The sequence below is a fragment of the Oncorhynchus nerka genome, linkage group LG8 (assembly GCF_034236695.1).
Source record: "Oncorhynchus nerka isolate Pitt River linkage group LG8, Oner_Uvic_2.0, whole genome shotgun sequence".
Classification (NCBI taxonomy): domain Eukaryota; kingdom Metazoa; phylum Chordata; class Actinopteri; order Salmoniformes; family Salmonidae; genus Oncorhynchus; species Oncorhynchus nerka.
Window position 1 is genome coordinate 37,122,155 of NC_088403.1, and position 21,326 is coordinate 37,143,480.

Sequence of the window (21,326 nt, forward strand, 5' to 3'; positions counted from 1 at the left end):
GGGTAATACTGGCACTGGACACAAAGGGCACTGTTTTTAAACCTCACTGAGGCTCTGTAATCCAAAGGAGAGCAGTTAGAGGTACATTTAAAAATCCATAGAGAATGACAACTAAATGCTAACGAGTGCATTGCAAACATTTTTTACAGTCTCTGAACTAAACCATACAAGTAAACAAGCAACTAAAAAAAGTTACTCACAGTTTTCGCCATGCACAAAACAAATCTAAGACAGCAAGGCTCTTAATCGAGTAGGGGTTTCTCTGCTGTTACCAAGTGAAGCTTGATTTTGGAAGAATCTAACCATTTGGCTAGATAGATAGCTAACTAGCTAATACATTGTCAAATCAAATGCACAACTGCAGAGCTTTTAGCACATTTTAGTGCAAACTTGAAAGTTGTGAAAATTCTGTGTGACTTTTGGCACACTTTTACTGTGAACACTGACACTGTACCCGCTTTAAGTTACAGGTATAACAGTGGCTAAGTAGGCTACTGTGGCTATTTGATCATAATATGGGCCTATCAGAGTGGCTTAGCATAAAAAACAATGGAGAAAATGCATCACATAGTATTTTAACATGGAAATAGCTGTCCTACAGTAGCAGCCAATGTGTGGTGTTCAATGTAGGCCTACATTCCATCAGACTTTTGTAGGGATTGATATTAACCTGTTTATCCACTTGTCTTTCAGACAAGGAGGTGACTGAACATGTTGTGTTTGATTCAAGAAACCACTTTACAACATAAAATGCAATGTTTTTCTCATACCATTATTACAGAGATTCAGGCAAATTATGCTGCCTATTGGCTATAACTTATTCAAGCCTGTCTAAAAATACAACACTTGCCCTTGCAGAACAAAAGCTCTTTACCTGACTTGCTTTTCAAAGATGGCAAAAAATGCACTTGTTGTGCTCTTGTAGGAAGCAACTACTCCCCCATTGCTGACTAGCAATGAGCTATAACTGGGCTAATAACTCACTTACTTGCAAAGAATATGAACAAATGCACACACCTGGCTACATGCAGCTGTTGGTTTGATCACAAAACAAACACATCTATTCACAACCACTCATGCTGTAAACACAGTCCAGTGCAAAGTGAATGGCACAGATCCATATATGTCAATGGTCTATTTGCATATAGGGATACTGCAGCTCTGATTGGTTGTGGTGCACTGTTCTGTGTAGAGTATGGGCCTGAGTTGTGCCAGTTACAGAGGAGGAACTTCCTGATGCAATTAAAGGCCTTGAAGTCCGGGAAAACTCCAGGGCTAGACTGCATACCGGTTAAGGCAAGCTAAGGTATCAAACATTTTTTGATGTGCTCAGAGGACCGTTATTAGCATGTTTTAACCACTCCTATAAAAATGGTAGATAATCAGATACTGAACAAGGTCTGATTTCACTAGTACTGTAACAGGACCCATGTGGTAAATACAGTGCATTTGGAAAGTATTCAGATCCCCTGACTTTTTCCACATTTTGTTACCTTACAGCCGCATTCTAAAATTGATTCAATTGTTTTTTCCCCCTTTTCCCTTTTGGCAAATTCCAAGCGGGCCGTTGTGGCTTCCGTCTGGCCACTCTACCATAAATAGCCTCATGGCTTGGTTTTTGCTCTCACATACACTGTCAACTGTGGTACCTTAGACCGTTGCAAATCATATCCAATCAATTAAATTTACCACAGATGGACTCCTTTCGGGCAGCAGGTAACCTAGCTTATAGGATTCTTGGGGCATTAACTGAAAGGTTGCTGGATCGAATCACCGAACTGACAAGCTAAACATCTGTCATTCTGCAAGGCAGTTAACCCACTGTTCCCCAAGAGCCGATGACGTGGATATCGATTAAGGCAGTCCCCCCCCCCACCTCTCTGATTCAGGGGGTTGGGTTAAATGCGGAAGATACATTTCAGTTGAATGCATTCAGTTGAGCAACTGACTAGGTATCCTCCTTTCCAATCAAGTTGTAGAAACATCTCAAGGATGATCAATGGAAACAGGAGGCACCTGAGCTCAATTTCGAGTCTCATAGCAAAGGGTCTGGATACTTATGTAAATAAAGTATTTCTGTTTTTCATTTTTAATACATTTGTAAAAATGTTGAATCCTGTGTGAAGATTGATGAGGAACAAAATGTGTTTAATCCATTTTAGAATAAGGCTGTAACAGAATGTGTAAAAAGTCCAGGGGTCTGAGTACTTTTGAATGCACTGTATAAAGATCCAATCAATAAAACAAATTGGAGGCCCCATACACTTCTGTGTTGTGATGCAAAAATTTGCATAGCGCATAGAATTTAAAAGGTATTTTCGGATATTATTCATCCCAATCAGGAAGTTTTTTTTTTGACATGGACAATAGATTTGAGATCATATAAGACAAGTACTGGAACAATTGAACACAATGAAAAATCAAGGGAACCAGCCTGGTATTCGAAGCTGACAATTAAAAAGCTTTTGGTAAAGTACGACTGGAATTTATATATAAATGCTGGAATTTTTCCATTTTGGAGAATCTCTTATACAACGGGTTAAAGTTATGTAAAATAGTAAATATTGTCTACTTCTCAGAAAGTATTAAACTAACGAGAAATATAAGAATGTTGTTCACTATCGGCATATTTATTTTTTGCCATTGAAGTATTAGCTATTTAAAACAACAATATCAAGGTGCTAGAAATCCAGGGCTTAAATACAAAGGTGTCATTGTATGCGGATTGTTTTCTGACTGTGTACCGGTACTCACTGTATATAGCCTCGCTACTGTTATTTTATTGTTGCGAGGCTATATTCCTATTATTGTTATTTTTTTATTTTATTTATTTTAGACTTGGTTTATTTTTAGTAAATACTTTTTAAAGAAAACTAATGTTAACTGCATTGTTGGTTAAGGGCTTGCATTTCACTGTAAGGTTGTATTCGGCGCATGTGACAAATACAATTTTGATTTTGATTTTCATTGAAATCCACAATAAAGGATCTAGATATTTTTTCCAACCTCTGACGAAGGCCTTGAGGCCGATATGTCCGATATGTAAAGCTTAATAAAAGGCAGTGATACTAGCAAGAGCAGTGTGCAGGTTTCTTATTTTTTCTCATGTTATTCAATTGTTACCATGCACCTGCAACAAAGATAGTGCAGATGTGCGAGTGCCTTTTGAATAGAAAGTTAGCAAAAATAGATAAGATATTGCTACCATGGAACGGAAATACCTGTCTCTTTGTGGTAAAATCACCCTGATTTAACTCTTTAGTCATATCCCAGTTTACCTATTAGCTTATGGCCCTGCCTATACCTAACAACTTGTTTTTTAAATTATATGAGCAAAAAATGTCATTTTATTTGGAATTGCAAGCCAGAGCAAATTAAACCGGCATGTTTATATAATGAATATGAATTCGGAGGGCAGACATTGTTAAATATTAAACCATTAGAGGCTTCAGTCATCCAAAAGTTATACTTACATCCAAACTGGATCCCTGGCAGACTAGTAAGAATGGCTCACTCCTTGTGGCCTTTTCCCCTTTATTCATATTACAACCTCGCACTTTCGGTTATTTGAAAATGAAATCATCTCCAAAATATCTGTATTTTTAAACAAGCCATAGAAAGTTTAATACACCAGAAAAGACAGAACAATTATTTCAACAAATATTATTGTTAAACTCAAATATGCTAACTGATTAAAAAGAATCGATCAAAACAGTATAATTTTTTGTAAATGATGTCACACATGCAGCTAACAAGAATATATGGAAATGTCTGCTCTATCAAAAAATTGCGTCCAACTAATTGCAGCATTACTTCAAAAATGGAAGAGGGAAGATAGTAAGGAACCTGTCTGTTGGCCCTGCATTAAAGACTAAAATTGGTTAAAGAAAACTCAGATAAATAAAAAGTATACCAGCTTCATTTAAGGACCAAAAAAATGGCAGCTGTGCCATATAGATTTTCGATGGACTGGTTCCATGGTACATGGTTCATAAACATATTATTTTTATTTTTTATTTAACCTTTATTTAACTAGGCATGTCGGTTAAGAACAAATTCTTATTTACAATGTCGGCCTACCAAAAGGCAAAAGGCCTCCTGCGGGGACGGGGGCTGGGATTAAAAATAAAATAAAAATATAGGACAAAACACACACCATGATCAGAGAGACACTACATAAAGAGAAACACAAAACCAGATTGAAAACTTAGTTCAATTTAAATTATTATACAAAATTCTTGCAACCAATAGAATGTTATATATGTGGGGAGATACAGCCATCCCAGCTCTACAGATTTAGCTGCGTAGAGACAGAATCATTCGATCATTTGTTTTAGTACTATCCTTATGTAGCTTGTTTTTGGTCGCAGGTCCAGGAATGGCTGAAGAATTGAATTTACCTGGAGTTAACTCTGCAAATAGCACTGCTGGGTGATCTGAAAAGTCAGTCAATCGATCAATAATATAATACTACTCTTACCAAAAATATTTATCTTTAATTTACAATCTGTAAATACTATGAGAATAGAAAGGTTCAGAACTTTTGTTGAACATCACATCACAGTATATGGCAAATCAAAATCAAAACTGGATGGTTTTCAGAGATAGATGGGAGGGGTTGAGAGTAGCTGGAGGATGGGACTAAAAACAAACAAAAGAGAAGTAATGTAAGATATACTGTGTCTGTAAAATATTTATGGTATGTTTAATCTGGAAATAGAATCCTAAGTGTTGTTGTCCATTTAGTTTACTCCAATTAGGGGAGGGGCTCGGGAAAAAATATTTAAAAAAGGAGTGGAACTGGCTTCGCGGTAGTGTTGAGTTTGAAGGACCCTATGCTATTCTAACAGTTCTGGTGTATTCTTCCCAGGGGTACCTTCCTGCCAACACAGAGAGGAGAGAAAGCACGCTACAGAGGAAGAGACAGGAATACTTTGGCTTCATAGAACAGTACTACGACTCGCGCAATGACGAGCACCACCAAGACACATACAGACAGGTAAGCATCTATGACCACACACAGTCACATTCTCTCTCTCTTTCTCAGTCACTCTTTCTCTCTTTCTCTCCTCCCCCATGTCTTTCTGTATTCCTATATCCACTGAGCCATGCACTCATATATTGAGAGCAGTCTGTCTATCCTAAGCTCAGCTCCTCCATAGTTCATCCATTCCAGTGGTGGGTAAATATAATTCCTCAGCCATCTACAGTTAGAATGGGCTGTCCTGTGGGTGTAAATCCCCAAGCCCTCTTACCAGGCCCTTCCCTTTGTCCCTGATGTGTTCGTTCCCCCGCAGCCCAGACTAGCCAAGCCACTGCCTGTCGGCGGCCACGAGTCTGCATTACAGATCCAGTTATACGGTGATAAGTGGTTTTCCATGCTGCTCTCTTCTCACACATAGCAGTGCCACTATGGAGGCTAGACAAGAATGACCCTCTCTCTCTCTCTCCCTCTCCCCCAAAATTCTCTCTTCCCCCCCTCCCTCCCACCTTTGGTGTCAGTCTCTCTCTCTCCCTCACTCTCTGTTTATCAGGGAAATTACTTCTGCTGACCCACACACACACGTGTTTTACTACCTTAAAAACAAAATCTATTCAAAGTACAATTTTCCCTAACCCTAATTGTATAACACTAAACCTAACCCCTAATCTTAAAATAACATTTTTCCCTAAGAAGGGGGAATGGGCCTTGTTTTAATATCCTTTTGGAGATTTCCGGTACCCACGAGGATAGTAATACACACCGCATGCACGCATGATATTTACTATGCGGTGTATTGTCGATATTTACTTTGGTGCGTCAATATTTACTATGCTGACATATACACCCGTGTCCCGCTAGAGTAAGATGAAGAGAGAAAAGTCCTCTCTTTGCCTTTAAGAAAATGACTGATATTTACTTTAAAATGAGAGTTTTAGGCTTCCAGCAAACCAAGTAGAAATGTAGTCTCAGCAGGGAGTATTGAGAGAGTCCTTCTCTCCACTGATCTCAGTTCTGTGCTCAGTGGCAGAGGATGTTTTCTGGCTGATCACAGGCTCCCTGCTGTTCCCGAGTCAGCGCTCAACTTCCTGACATTGGCATTGCAAGACCTCTGTCTGTCTGCCTGACCTGACGGTCAGCCTCCTGTGACTGTCTTCCCCAGTCGCTCTCTTCTGTAACTCCTCTCATCTCCCTACAGTAGTCTGTCTGTCTCTCTGTTTTTGTACATGAATCTCTCTCCTTGTCTCTCCCTCTCTCACTCAAGCTCTCCCTCTTGCTCTAACGTTCTCTTTCAATCAATCAATCAATGAAATGTATTTATAAAGCCCTTTTTACATCAGCGGATGTCACAAAGTGCTTATATAGAAACCCAGCCCCAAAGAGGAAGCAATGCAGATGTAGAAGCTCGGTGGCTAGGAAAAACTTTCTAGAAAGGCACTCCCCGCCCACACTCTCGGGAGGGTACTGTCAGGCACTCTCACACATCTACAGTAGTTTTTAGATTTGACATGTTCGAATCTGTCAGTTTTCATATTTTCATTTTCAGTCAGACTTCTGTACTGTTTCCTGTTGAATTGTCTCATGTTGTGCGTTTAGCGGTATGTACTGTTTGTGGAAAAACAGCAGTTTTTTTCCCCTCATCTAGGGCTGGGGAAAAACTCCACTGGATATCTGATCAATTGAGTGTGTTGACTTATTTCCTTAGTGTGGGTGTGTTGTGCACGGTCCGTGTGTGTATGCGTGAAGACTGAGTATGCGTGTGGGTGTAATGTGTTTGTGTTAACTGTTTTCTCCACGCCACCAGATTCATATAGTGTCTATTGCTGCAGCCTATGGTGACAGAGGTAAGACTGGTTAAAGGGGCTGCCGACCAACCCTCACTGGCCAGAATGACACCGGTCCGGTTCCCGTCTGGTCTGCCCTGTCTGTGTTTGTCCGTCTGTTTGCAGGCTCCAAGTTCTGAACTGGTTGCCGGTGGTTCTCTGGTTTGACGAAGCTCTCCTACACACATAAGTGATGACATGGTGTATTTGCTTGTGCCCTGCACTGACCCACTGTGGTTCTACAGAGAAAATAGGGTTTGGTTTGGAGAGCTTGTGAGACACGCTACCCCGCCACCCAGTTCAGAATTATAGCCTAGGAGCTCCAGTTCTCTTCAGTTCTCTGCCGACAATACACGCCCTGGACCCTCGATCCAGTGAATCCACTAACCAGCTCTCTCTCTCCTCTCTTCCCTCTCTGTGACGGCGTATTATAACCTCGGCTGCTCTTCTGTTTTGTGATTCCTCTCTCCTCTCTGCAGATTCACATTGACATCCCGAGAACCAATCCCCTTATTCCTCTCTTTCAACAAGCTTCTGTCCAAGAGGTGAGACCTTCTTTACAGAACACACTGACTGCCCTGCCTAACCTAGACCTAGCTAGTGTATGACATCCTGTTCGTCTTATTATACATACAGACACACACTGCACCATGCATGCATGCACGTATACTCAAGCATCCTCTTGACTACTGAAGAGTGGAAACAATCTGGTTTAATGAAAGGTTCTCCCGTGTGGTTTTGCTGTTTTGTTTGCACTCTGGTATGAGTCGTTTTTGCACTCTTGCAATGAGTATTTTAGAAAACAGATCGTTTTTGTCATTGGCTATAATGGAACGTGTTTGCTTGTGTGTCCTGGATAAGTTTGTTCAGTATTTGCGAGTCACACCCCTCTTCCTCAATGTCCTCTATTGGTCTCTACCTCTGTTCCCTTCCCAGACCACACTCCTACCTCAGTGCTATGAGAGAATACTCATGAATGGGCCAACCGTCCTCACATACACCCACCCCAATATCTATTTTTCTTAATTTAAAGTGTCTCCCTCTTTCTTCGTATACCTCTCTTTCTCTCACTCACTCCTTTGCCTCTTTCTCTGTCCCTCACCTATTTCTCTCTCTAGCTGCCCCTTTCTTCCCCTCTTCCTACTCTCCTCTTTCCTTCTTCCTACTGTTTTATTTTTTAATTCCTCAGACACTCTCTCCCTATGCTGCTCTTTTTCCTCATCTCTCTCCCTTTCCTTGCATGCTGGTGTATCTGGCCACAGGCCTGCGTTGAAATATTTAGAGAATTTAATTGGGGATAATTTTTTATTTCTGTCCCGAAATAACTTGTGGTGGTGATGCATGTGACTGCAGAGCTGTCTAAAAATCACACATTTCAGTCTCTCTTAGTCTGTGTACATAGTGCCTATAGAAATCTACATCCCCTTTGCATTTCTTCACATTTTATTGTGTTATACAGTGCATTCGGAAAGTTTTCATTCCCTTTTTCCACGTTGTGTTACATTACAGCCTTATTCTAAAATGGATTAAATAAGTAAAAATCTCTTCCTAAGGGACCTACAGCACTGGACATAAACTTGGCCTCGGTGCACCACTATGGCTGTAGACATTCTGTTCACACATTAGCAGTGATGCTAGCGCCAGAGAGAAGCGCACGTGTGTCCATACATACATTTCTGTCCTCATGATTTCCCTTGAGGAGGCAATGTAGCAGCGTGGGTGGGAAGAGGAGAAGGATGCGGAGGGTGACGGAGGGGTGAAAGCCTAATGCTCATCCAAGCAAGTTGTGCTTTTATGCATGATCAAATTAAAATAATTCCGTGATTGTGCACTGAATTATGCACAAGCTATTGGATGAAAACATAACTCATCAGTGCTATGATTTTTACTAGCCTGTTGTCCCTTTTTTAAAATGTTTTTTCATCAGAGCTGTATTGTAAAGCTTGCCTTGTCCCAGATCTGCAATAGCCAAGCCAACTCCTCGCTACTACATTTTTGGGCAAAATAACATGGAGACCTGGGACCAGGCTTACTGACCACTCACTGTCCTTTATTCCCTGTGCTTGTGGCTTGATGGGCAGGCTGTTCACTGCATAAACATAACACACTAATGTCTGGACCTAACCCTCACACACTGACACTGTTCAACACTGTCCTCTCCTGATCACACACGGACCACTATCTAATTAGTTACCACCACAAGGTCAACATACCTCATCTGTTACTCTGCTGCGTGTCATTTTATTATTGTTGTTGATCCATTTATTTTTGATTACAATATTTTATTGTGTTGGCAGAGTCTTTCAGCCTCTTGAATCTCCTATTGGCCTCTCTCCCTAACTCTCTTACACTCACTCTCTGGCCATTGATTTCCTCCACCTGGTTTAGTGTCTATTTTCCACCCTCTGATGGGCTTCTGACGGACTGTGGGTGCTCTGGCCATGAATTCTAGCTGCAGGGAGATGATGGGTGAGAGAGAGATGAGGAGCAAGAACATGGGTTGTTTCAGGGAGTGAGAGGACAAAAAGAGAAGAGGGACGGTGGGTGACGAGAGGAGGGGAGAGCATTGGCGTGGGAAGGAAAGGGAGGCGAAGGGGAAGACATGGATGGGGAGGAGAGAAGGGAGGGTGTGCTGTAAAAGGGAGAAACTCACATTAGCACTCCGCCTTCACTCCCCCCCGCCCCGCTTTGATAGATGTGACTTTGATGATGAAAGCAGGGGGACAGCAGTAGGGAGATGTGAATCCCATACATGTCCATGTAACAGCGTTTTACAGGGACACCGCCAAACCATACTAGCTAGCATAACGCGCCAGCATCCCAGGCAGCGTACCAACATGTTTTTGGAAGCCGGGGCGTTCACAATTTTGAGAAATGTGTTTTATTTAGAAAAATGACAGAAACATGGCGTCCGAGAAAGTGCTCTGCATGTGTAATGCATCGCCTGACATGTCAGAACTCCGGCACAGACATTCAGGGGCCAGACTAGAAGAGGGACGAGAAAGAGAATGGAAATCCAAGGTTGCGTCCAAAATGGCACCCTATTCCCTATATAGTGCACTACGTTTGACAGGAATGCTATGGGACCTGGTCAAAAGTAGTGCGCTATTTTTTTGGGGGGGATAGTGTGCCATTTGGGACGCAGAGTGTTGTGTGGTTGATTTGTGCTGAACTTCAAGCTTCCTTTAATTCTTGGGGGATGACAGCAGCAAGGTGGAACATTAAAACCGAGGCTGTAACGAAGATGGAGGTGTTTGCCTTCCAGAAAAAGATTAGAGAAAGAAGAAAAGAAAGGAGAAAATTAAAAAGTTTGTGAGCGAGTTCAAAGTTCTCGATCCAGCAGTAGTAGAGAGACAGACGGGTCCAGCACGGCGATGAGACATTTACGCTGATGTTGTCGTGTGCACGCTTCAATTCCATGTCACTGCTCACCGCACATGCATGTCCTATGACTAATTTCCTCACTTCTCTAACACGATCAAACCTTTATGTCAATTTTTATAATTTAATCTGATATTGCTCTTTGATTGACTGGTGGGCATGGGATGGGGCTTTTCTCGGTTGGTTTGAAACCGTCATGTGACGTTGTTAAAGAAAGTCAAATATATAAAACATAGAAGTAAGTCTACATTATTCACTGTTTTACATGGATTTGTCATCTGTATTGTGTCCGTTCCTATTTAGGTATGTCTTAGATGGAGAGATGGCTTTATCGTCCTTGAGAGGGACTTTGACTTTCACATTAAAACAAGCAAGCTTACTTATCCCTCTCAGTTTACAAATATTAACAAGATAGCTTGCGTATACTGATTCTAGAAGTAGCTTCAATTTTCTTCTATGTACTGTGCTCTATACATAGTGTGTGTGCTGACCTGTGTATTCCTCTGTCTGTCCGTCAGATCTTTGAGCGTATCCTGTTCATCTGGGCGATCCGCCACCCAGCCAGCGGCTACGTGCAGGGCATCAACGACCTCGTCACGCCTTTCTTCGTCGTCTATGTCTTTGAGTACATCAGTGAGTCCCTCTTCCTCCGTCTTCGTCCTCGTTCTTTGTCCTCCCGTTTCTTCCTCTGTCCTCTTCCCCCCTATTCTTCCTCCCTCCTCTCTTTCCTTACTCAAGGGAATAGCCAAAGCCTAGACTAGATAGTATGCGTTTGTACTTTGGTGAGTCCCTCTCTTCTAGCCGCTTCTCTCATTTAAGGGAATTGTCCTCTTTTTTTGCTTCAATCACTGGAGTAGATAGCCAAATACTAGATAGTAGCGTCCACTTCCCTCACTCGAGAGAATACCAAGCCATGAAGAGATCCTAATTTAAATGTTTTAATAGGCTCTCCTCTCACAATAGAGCTTACTTGGGTCCCTGCTGTATGAGTTTATGTGGTGTAAATGATTTGTGTTATGAATGTTTCATTAAATTGATGACTATGTTCTCTTGTGCTGTGTAGACTGAACTGAGCCGCAAACATTGATTTGCAGAGAGTAAAGCATCTCAAATGACGTTTGTGTGTATGGGGGGGATTGTGTGTGTGTGTATGCACGTGCTTGCACTCTAGTGTGTTTGTGCTTGAAAAAATGGCTCCTCTGCCACTCCAGGGGTTGCTCTAAAGGCATGGTGAGAGGTTGGGTTGTGAACCCGAGGGATTGCAGCTGTTTTGTATGCTGAAGCGTGAAACAGAAAATAGTTATTTCTGTTGCTTTTGACTCCCCTCTCTTTCCTTGTCTCTGACTCAGACCCTGTCTCTCTGTCGGTCTGTCAGATCCCCAAAGTCTCCTGGCCTGCTTCGCTTTGTTTATATGCATCTTCATGTGCTGCTACTGATGAGCCTTGAAAGCTTACAAAGCCAACAAACCTTCAAACGTGCTCCGCCTGACACGTAACACGATGGTTTGATGTGCTGTCTGTTGCTTTTCGCTCGTGTTCTTTTGAGAGGTTAAGAGAAAGAGAGCGAGAGGGATAGAGCGATTTTTGGGCGTTCATGCTGGGGAATGAGCAGACTAATTACCCTTCTGTCTGAGGCTTTCTCTCATGCGCTCGCTCGCTCGCTCGCTCACTCATTCAAACACACACTATATCTTGTATACGCACACACAAACTCAGTTCAACTTTTGATGGTGCTGCGTCACAGCTAGCTGGCAGCCATTTGTTATTTCCCAGTATTCTACAGAGCCTAATGAGGGCTGACATTGGAGTGATTGAAAATGCACGTTAAGTAAACTTTGATTTTATCCCTTTCATTCATTTGTCAGACCGTGTGAACATCGCAGTCTGAAATGAATGAAAGGGATCAAATCTCAACTTTATTTAACGTGCTCCCTCTTTCTATCACTTTGGGAAGAAAAGAAAGAACTCTCCATCACTAGAGAGAGAAGAAAGAAGTCAGAGGGTTGGAGATTTCAGAGTAATTGAAAGCTGTTAGTGTAGGACATATCTCTCTCTGAGTCAGATTCTCGCTGTCTTGTGTGTTTGTGTGTTTTTGGACTTGGCTTTAGTCTCCTGATCTTGTCAGAAAGCTCCACTGACTAGCAGGCCCTGTCTCTCTTTAAAGGAAGTAGATGGGTTTGTACACTCCTAATCACTTTTTCTTCAGTAGCATTTTACAAGGTGTTAGTACAAACTCTTGGGGGACATGACTGTTGAAGGTAATGCTGCTTTCTGTTTTAGCTGATTCTCTCTTATTAAAGGAGGAGGGTGAAAGGAGGTGTGCTAGTGTGTGTTTGGATCTGTTTGTGTGTGTGTGTTGTTTTTCAGCAGAGTTTGCAGTAGTTGCAGCCATATCGTGATTCGTACTCACTGGATTGTGCTGGTTGAATCCCTGTGTGTTAAAGATGCATAAAAAAAAAATATATATATATATATATATATATTTTACTTTTTACATTTATTTAACTAGGCAAGTCAGTTAAGAACAAATTCTTATTTTCAATGTCGGCCTAGGAACAGTGGGTTAACTGCCTCAGAGGCAGAACAACAGAGTTTTACCTTGTCAGCTCGGGGATTCAATCTTGCAACCTTTCGGTTACCAGTCCAACGCTCTAACCATTAGCCTACCTGCCGTCCCATGACTGGGATGTAATAGAAAGGCCAGTAAGTCATGCTGTGTTGTGCCTGCTGCTGTCAGGTACCATGCATTATAGTGCTTGCCAGCTTGTAGTCCTAAAACCCGGAAATTAGTTACCTCATTCAGCTGCTCCTTCTGGGAAAATGTATGCGGAAAGATTCAGGTTTTTGGGATGAATGCAGAACATAAGGGCTTTAGTTCACACAGGCTTAGGAGATCTACGTTTTGTTCTATGAGATATCAGTCAGTTAGCATGACCTTTATGAATTATGAAGCCTTTCTGTGCTTTATGTACTTTTTTAAATTACATAAATGCTTCAACATTCACAAAAGGTGATTTTAGCTGAAGGAGATTATCATAGAACAAAATCTCCTAAGCCTGTGTTTGGCAGACCTTCTGCGTTTATCCAAAAACTCATAGGCTTTGCCCAAAAAGACACCATTGCTGTTGCTCTCTATAGAAGAATAAACCTTTTTTCCCCCTCTGCTGCACACACACTCACGCACACTTATGCACATACACTTTTGAGAGATGTGTGTCTATGTATGTTTGTTTGCGGGTAGTCAGTAGGCCTACACAATGTAACTGTAGCATGTTGGCTATATGCGTTTGAAGTGCACTGTAATACACTGCTTAACCTGTCACCCTGCTTGACCACTGGGGGCAGTATTGGCTCTGTTTAATCTACCTTCAGAAAGTATTCATAGTTAGAAAATTGTACATCATACACTACAGGTGGGGAACTATGGTGAAGTAATTCTGCTTTGAAAGTTGATCAACTTTTGATAACTCCACTTTTGAGAAAATGGCTATTGAATGTTTTGGTACACCTACTGGAGAGCTCTTCTTTGTCTACACCCATTCCGTATCGTTCACACCCTCTTAAGCTTTAGCCCCACTTACCTATTTAAGGATTCACATGTGAGGCCATGTGCTAAACAGATTAAGGTAGTGTAGGAAACAACCAAAGATTTCAAGAGTGAAAGTAATAGCAAAAATACACTTTATCTAGTCCAATAGATGACTGTAATCACCCCCAACTAGGTTCAATGTTAGCTAGCTAGTTTTGTATTCTGTACAGGCTTTCTTTTCACTCTGTCAATTAGGTTAGTATTGTGGAGTAACTACAATGTTGTTGATTCATCCTCAGTTTTCTCCTATCACAGCCATTAAATTCTGTAGTTGTTTTAAAGTCACCATTGACCTCATGGTGAAATCCCTGTGTGGTTTCCTTACTCTCCGGCAACTGAGTTAGGAAGGACTGTAGTGGGGTACAGAAATGGGGTACTCATTTAAAAATCATGTTAAACACTATTATTGCAAACAGAGTAATTATGTTTTGTGCTGCTGCCATGTTGTGCTGCTGCCATGTTGTGTTGCTACCATGATGTCTTGTTGTGTTGCTACGATGCTGTGTTGTCATGTGTTGCTGCCATGCTATGTTGTTGTCTTAGGTCTCTCTTTATGTAGTGTTGTGGTGTCTCTCGTGTCCTGATGTGTGTTTTGTCCAATATATATATATATATATTTATCCCCGGTCCCCGCAGGAGGCCTTTTGCCTTTTGGTAGGCCATCATTGTAAATAATTATTTGTTCTTAATTGAATTGCCTAGTTAACTAAATGTTAAATAAAAATACATTGTTACTTGTTAAGCACATGTTTACCCCTGAACTTATTTAGGCTTTCCATAACAAAGGGGTTGAATACTTATTGACTTCAGACATTTCAGCTTTTGAAGGATTTGTAAAAATTTTGAAAAACATGATTCCACTTTGACATTATGGGGTATGACAAAATAATTTAATTCAAGCTGTAACACAACAAAATGTGGAAAAAGTCAAGGGGTGTCAGTACTTTCTGAAGGCACTGTAACACCAGAGAGAGGTGTTAAAGATGTGAGGAAGTGAATCACAGTTTCCTCTGTCAGGGAAATTATTAAGATGGCCACCTGCACTAGGTGTTTTTCTCTCTCATCAACACCATCTAAATACGTCTATCAGACAGGATCAACGCTGCCATTCCATCTCTGTCTTCTCACCTTGCCTTCGCTCTGTAACAACGCTAAGCTATCGCTTTTTTTTGTGTCTCTATTTTTGTTCCTTTGTTGCTGCTAGTTTTCAAACAAACGTCTATCTTCCTTCCTTTGATGATGCAAGAACTAAGACGTTGTGTTTCATGCAGAAACCAGTGGGTTGTTCAAGGGGGGTGGGGGTTCATGCAAGAACAATGGGATGCAACTGCAGCCCCGAATTGGTGGCTGTAGTTGCACACTAATGCTTTGGCTGCTTCCAAATCCCACACACCAAGCCCCACCCCCTGTCACTCAACCAGGCAGTTCCTCATACTCAAGATTCACTCTGCATTGAACAACAGCATGCAGTTAAAATATTTTTCTGACAAGAACGACACTGCTTTCCTCTTTGCATCTTAATAAAAATCCACATTTTCTATATTATACTATTTGTTCAACAGTGATGCTGGAATCAACAATGGATAGGCTATGAAAGTATCTGCCTGTCCCTGTTTTTCCCGTTGTCTGCTGACTCTCTCCCTCTCCCCTTTGTGCCCACGGAGTAAGGAAAGATGGGTTCTGAGAAGCACAAGCATATTACCGTTGCTCAAAATGCTTTTGAGAGCAACTTCTGTCTAGTTACAGAGAGGATAGTCATATAATGTATTTCTCAACATTGACTTCATTGCACCACTTTGTCACTGGTGTAGGCCGTAGTTAGTATGGTTTTGGTGTGCCTGCGGAGCCGGAGTATGCCATTTGCAGTGAATAGGCCTACAATTAAGTAGCTTCTAGGTCTGGAATGTTTTTGTAGGAACACTAGCCTACATTTACTGTAATACAACTTTAGGTATTTTTTTAACGTAAATAATCGATATAATTGAAGACTGGGTGATCTGTGTTCAATACAGGAGGAAAACAAACTGTAACATGCTTTCTGGTCACGCGCCTCTATCTAACAGTACACTTCAAGTGACCCTCATTCAAGATGGCCGTACTTCTTCATTACACAAAGGAAAAACCTCAACAAATTTCTATAGACTGTTGACATCCAGTGGAAGCGATAGGAACTGCAAGAATGTCCCTTAGAAATCTAGATGCCCAATGAAATCCCATTGAAAAGTGTGACCTAAAAAAATAAATGATAATCTGAATGGTTTGTCCTCGGGGTTTCGCCTGCTAAATAACGTCTGTTATACTCACAGACATGATTCAAACAGTTTTAGAAACTTCAGTGTTTTCTATCCAAATCTACTAATAATATGCATATCTTATCTTCTGGGGATGAGTAGCAGGCAGTTGAATTTGGGCATGCATTTCATCCGGACGTGAAAATACTGCCCCGTCACCAAGAAGTTAAGCTTTAGCCCCACTCATCTATTTAAGGATTCACATATGAAGCCATGTGCTAAACAGAGTACGGTAGTGTAGTAAACAACCAAAGAATTCAAGAGTAAAAATGTGAAAGTAGTAGCAATGTGTCAATACGTGTCAAATACACGAGTTCAGAGGCCTTGCTGAAAGTTAACCATTTTCACTGTAGTGTCCAAAATGTCTTTCAAGCTGTCAGGCATTCCCTTGGCAGCAAGAGCCTCTCGGTTGATGCTGCAGTGTACCCAAGTGGCGTCGGGAGCAACTGCTTGCACACGTATTACCACTCCACTATGCCTCCCTGTCATGGCTTTTGTGCCATCAGTACAGATACCAACAGGAACAGCAGCTACATATATAGTGGAATTCCCGCGAGAGAGTAACGGTTAATGTGATTGGATGTTAATTATTTTATTTTTGGCAGTGAAACGAGGCTATTCAGGCGAGGAAGATTTTGTGAAGATTCTTTTTAAAATGTTATTTAAAAAAAAATGTGAATCACATTTTTTATTTTGATTGGATGAAGTTCAGGAGGAGAGGACAGATGAGCTCCGGTCTTTTTCTGATTGTCAGTGTGGAGACTGGAGAGAGAGGATCCGTGCTGTCAGAAGGAAGCTGCACGTATTTCCTGGAAGATGACCTATGATAGTACTGCTGGGCTTTATACAGGAGCAGTAGTGATGTCAGTACAAAGTCGATGGAAAAGGATAATATAACTTGTGCCTGCATCTGTGTGAGTGAGTGTAGGGGTCCGGTCAGGAGTAATAAAGGGGGCTGCAGCAGGCAGTGTGCAAGTGGGCAGCAGGCAGTGTGCCAGTGGGCAGCAGGCAGTGTGCCAGTGGGCAGCAGGCAAGAACACCATGATGGTGTCACGGCCAAGGAGGTTTGGCGGAGAGGTGAGGGGAATTAATGTAATAATGAAGGGAGGAATGAGGTGTGTCCAGAGCTCTCAACTACCTCAAGTCCTGCCTGCTGGTCCTGGCATTAAGGGGAAATAGAGGGACAGTGAGTGACTGAGACGGGCTGAGAGAGGAGCAGAGGTAGGGATTGGAAGAGGCTGTGAGAAGGATAGAGAAGGGGGGAAAAGAGTGGAAGTGAGGAGCTCAGAGGGAGAAATCCCCCTTATTCGGATCCCCATTCATTAGCTGTTAATTTTAATTTTATTTTTATGTTTCTACTTATACTTGCTACCATGATTAGGGATAATCCTGAATGAGTTGTGAATAATAATGAGTGAGAAAGTTGCAGACACAAATATCCCCCCAATAATGCTAACTTCCACTGTTATTGTAGTTGTGAGAGGTTAGCATGTCTTGGGGGTATGATATTTTATTTACAATAAAAGTTACTCCAAAATGACGCTTGGGCACAAAATAATCTGAAACACAACCAAAAAAACAGAGCAAATGCATCCAACAAATGTGTAGAGTCACAAGCTTGATGAAGTCATTGCGTGCTATGAATATGGGATCAAATACTTAACTTTATACTACTTTAATTCACATAAGGGAATTTGTCCCAATACCCTTTTCCCCCTAAAATGGGTGGACTATATACAAAAAGTGGTGTAAATACCCTCAAATTAAAGCTGACAGTCTGCACTTTAACCTCGTAGTCATGGTATCATTTCAAAGTGCTGAAGTAAAGAGCCAAAACAACAAAAATGTGTCACTCTTCCAATACTTTTGGAGCTCACTGTGTCTTAAGTGAACCATCACTTAAATCAAATTTTATTGGTCACATACACATATTCAGCAGATGTTATTGAGGGTATAGCGAAATGCTTGTTTGTGTTCCTATCTCCAACTGTGCACTTCTTAAGAAATTGAAAATGATACATTGTGACAGAGCTGGCAAATACATTACTTATCAGGTTTTGATTCAGAATAATAAACCAGACATATAGCCAAGCTCTGACGGAGTCTACACTGTAAGCCGACGCATAGACATGAAGGTTGGTTTTAATAACAGCAACAGAACAGTGTGAAAGAAGACCAAATAAGCTAAGTGAAGAGAATCTACCTGCTCTGTTAGCAGTGCTATCCTAGCAAGTTGTTAGCATGGCTGGTTGGTTTACAGTCTGAGACCTAGCTGACACTGGGCATCTCTGACAAACTCTAAACAGCGCTAATGTTTAAAAAAAATAGTTTTATTGTGTGTGTCACTCTCAGCATCTGACAGAGGGATTGGGGATTGTAGGCGGAGCAGTCAGGGAAAAACCATGTCGAGAGGGGTAGAGAGGAATACACAGTCAGCCTAAATGATAAACCATGTAGACGAGAGAGAAATACACATATTGAGCTTCAACAACAGCCCTATTGGACTACTCCAAGCAAGCTAAAGATGATCCCTTCCTACTAAGCAGAGAAGCGACTGAAGTCAACACGCTGTGATTGTGAGTAGTGGGCCTATATTTTGTGTTTACACCATGTGATTAAAACGGGAGACTTTTGATGTAATGAATCGCAGTCAAAATGTCACTCTTCTGTTTTACTTGTCTCTCCATCAGAGTCTTGTAGCTTTAGCCAACTACTTTGTCAGCTACTACCAGGCTGGTTTAGTTTATCCATGTTTAAGTGGTCCGTATCGACTGCGTGAGTATCATGCCTACTGTCTAAAGACACACCACACGGATCCCCCGCTCAATCCACAGACAGCGCAGACACAGACCACTGACCCTCTGCTCAATGAACAGACAGCACGACAGAGAATCACGCCTACTGTCTGTCAGTTTGGTCTGGCTGTGGGTTGAGCGGAGGGCCAGAGGTGTGTCTGTGAATGGAGCACTGGGTCAGTTGGGGGTAGTCTATCTGGTGTCTGTGGATTGAGCGGAGGTTCAGCTGGCTGTCTGTCATTTGGTCTGTGGATTGAGTTTAGTGTCAGTGGGGTGTGTTGGTTCTCTGTCGTGCTGTCTGTTGATTGAGCGGGGGATCAGTGTGGTGTGTCTTGTTGCTGAGTATTTAATGAGTATCGGTTTGTTCGCAGTCTCCCATCGCCAGGCGCTGATTTTAACGCTTAGCTGATTAACGTTCTTTATTTGCTCTAACGAGTCATTAAGTAATTGCCTCTGCACGGCCACTGGCATTCACTGGAGGTTTCCCTCCCTCTTTCCTCCTCTGCTCTCTCTTATCCCCCTCTTCTATCGTTCTCTGATGGAGTTCCCCATTGACCCAAGTTTGTGTCTAGTAGACTGATGTGGAAGGCAGGGAACAGTGCACACACAGTACTTATTGGCAGTAGTAAAGAAATGTGCATCTGAAGTAGGCCTAGCAATTAGAAAGAAAGACTCTTAACTTTAGTTTTGTTTTTGCCTCTTGCTCTGTTATTTTAAATAGGGTTATTTAGAATCTGTTTTGGCTTGAGACACTTTTTTTCCGACTTGGGCTTTTCATCTATATTTATTTATTACACACTCCTCATATTTCTAGTTTATTAAAATTTTAAATCAATGTTCTGAAATATAATATACACTATCATACTAATAAGTACAGTACTTGGAATAGTTTGTATCACGTCTTGAAATATTTTCTTCTTTAAGATGATGGAGAAGCTGACTCATTATTCCAATGGCCAGGAACTGAAACACTAGATCTATTTTGAGACTTTCTCCACACATTTTCTCATCATTCCTGATTCCATAAAATGCACTGGAGCCGAGAATGGTTCTGAAAAAACTCCTTGTCAAGATGTAATACATTTACCATGAATAATAATCGCGGTTATTGAATATTTTGGTATTACGTTAATTCCTCTACTATAAAAAGGCATAAATTGGATTTCTCGCCATGAAAAATTGCTCCTTTATCATTTTGTCATCCCGCTAAAATGCACTTGACATGATGCAATTGAGTGTCATCTTTTTTTAAGATACACATTTGTTGTTGAATAATCTTCCACTCTTCTGATAGTAATTCAGATTGTAGCTACTGCACATAAAATCAGCAAAAAAAGAAACGTCATCTCACTGTCAACTGCCTTTATTTTCAGCAAACTTAACATGTGTAAATATTTGTATGAACATAAGATTCAACAACTCTGACATAAACTGAACAACTGAGACATAAACTGAACAACTTCCAGTGATGTGACTAACAGAAGTGGAATAATGTGACCCTGAACAAAGGGGGGGGTCAAAGTGTCAAAAGTAACAGTCAGTGTCTGGTGTGGCCACACACTGCAGTACTTAATGCAGCTGATCTCCTCCTCATTGACTGCACAAGATTTGCCAGTTCTTCCAGTGAGATGTTACCCCACTCTTCCACCAAGGCACCTGCAAGTTCCCGGGCATTTCTGGGGGGAATGGCCCTAGCCCTCACCCTCCGATCCAACAGGTCCCAGACGTGCTCAATGGGATTGAGATCCAGGCTCTTCGCTGGCCATGGCAGAACACTGACATTCCTGTCTTGCAGGATATCACACACAGAACGAACAGTATGGCTGGTGGCATTGTCATACTGGAGGGTCATGTCAGGATGAGCCTGCAGGAAGGGTACCACATGAGGGAGGAGGATGTCTTCCCTGTAACGCACAGTGTTGTGACGTTGTTGCCGGTGATGTCTGGTGAGGGCCTGCCTTACAACAGGCCTACAAGCCCTCAGTCCAGCCTCTCTCAGCCTTTTGCAGACAGTCTGGAGGGGTTGCACGTTCCTGGTGTATTTCGGGCAGTTGTTGTTGCCGTCCTGTATCTGTCCTACAGGTGTGATGTTCAGATGTACCGATCCTGTGCAGGTGTTACACGTGGTCTGCCACTGTGAGGACGATCAGCTCCTGTCTCCCTGTAGTGCTGTCTTAGGCATCTCACAGTACAGACATGGCAATTTATTGCCCTGGCCACATCTGCAGTCCTCATGCCTCCTTGCAGCATGCCTAAGGCACGTTCACGCAGTTTTCATAGCTGTGACCTTAATTGCCTACCGTCTGTAAGCTGTTAGTGTCTTAACTGTTCCACAGGTGCATGTTCATTAATTTTTATGGTTCATTGAACAAACATGGGAAACAGTGTTTAAACCTTTTACAATGAAGATCTGTGAAGTTATTTGGATTTTTACAAATTGTCTTTGAAAGACAGTGTCCTGGCTGA

At 41.7% G+C, this 21,326-nt stretch overlaps 1 protein-coding gene across 1 annotated transcript in view; it reads left to right on the top strand.

The window, feature by feature from the left end:
- Window positions 1-21,326, top strand: part of LOC115133248 (TBC1 domain family member 22B-like) — a 190,671-nt gene that overhangs the window by 40,422 nt on the left and 128,923 nt on the right. Inside the window, exons 7-9 of the mRNA XM_029666289.2 lie at window positions 4,871-4,999; window positions 7,284-7,349; window positions 10,704-10,818. Coding sequence (XP_029522149.2) covers window positions 4,871-4,999; window positions 7,284-7,349; window positions 10,704-10,818 — 310 coding nt within the window. The remainder of the gene's footprint in view (window positions 1-4,870; window positions 5,000-7,283; window positions 7,350-10,703; window positions 10,819-21,326) is intronic.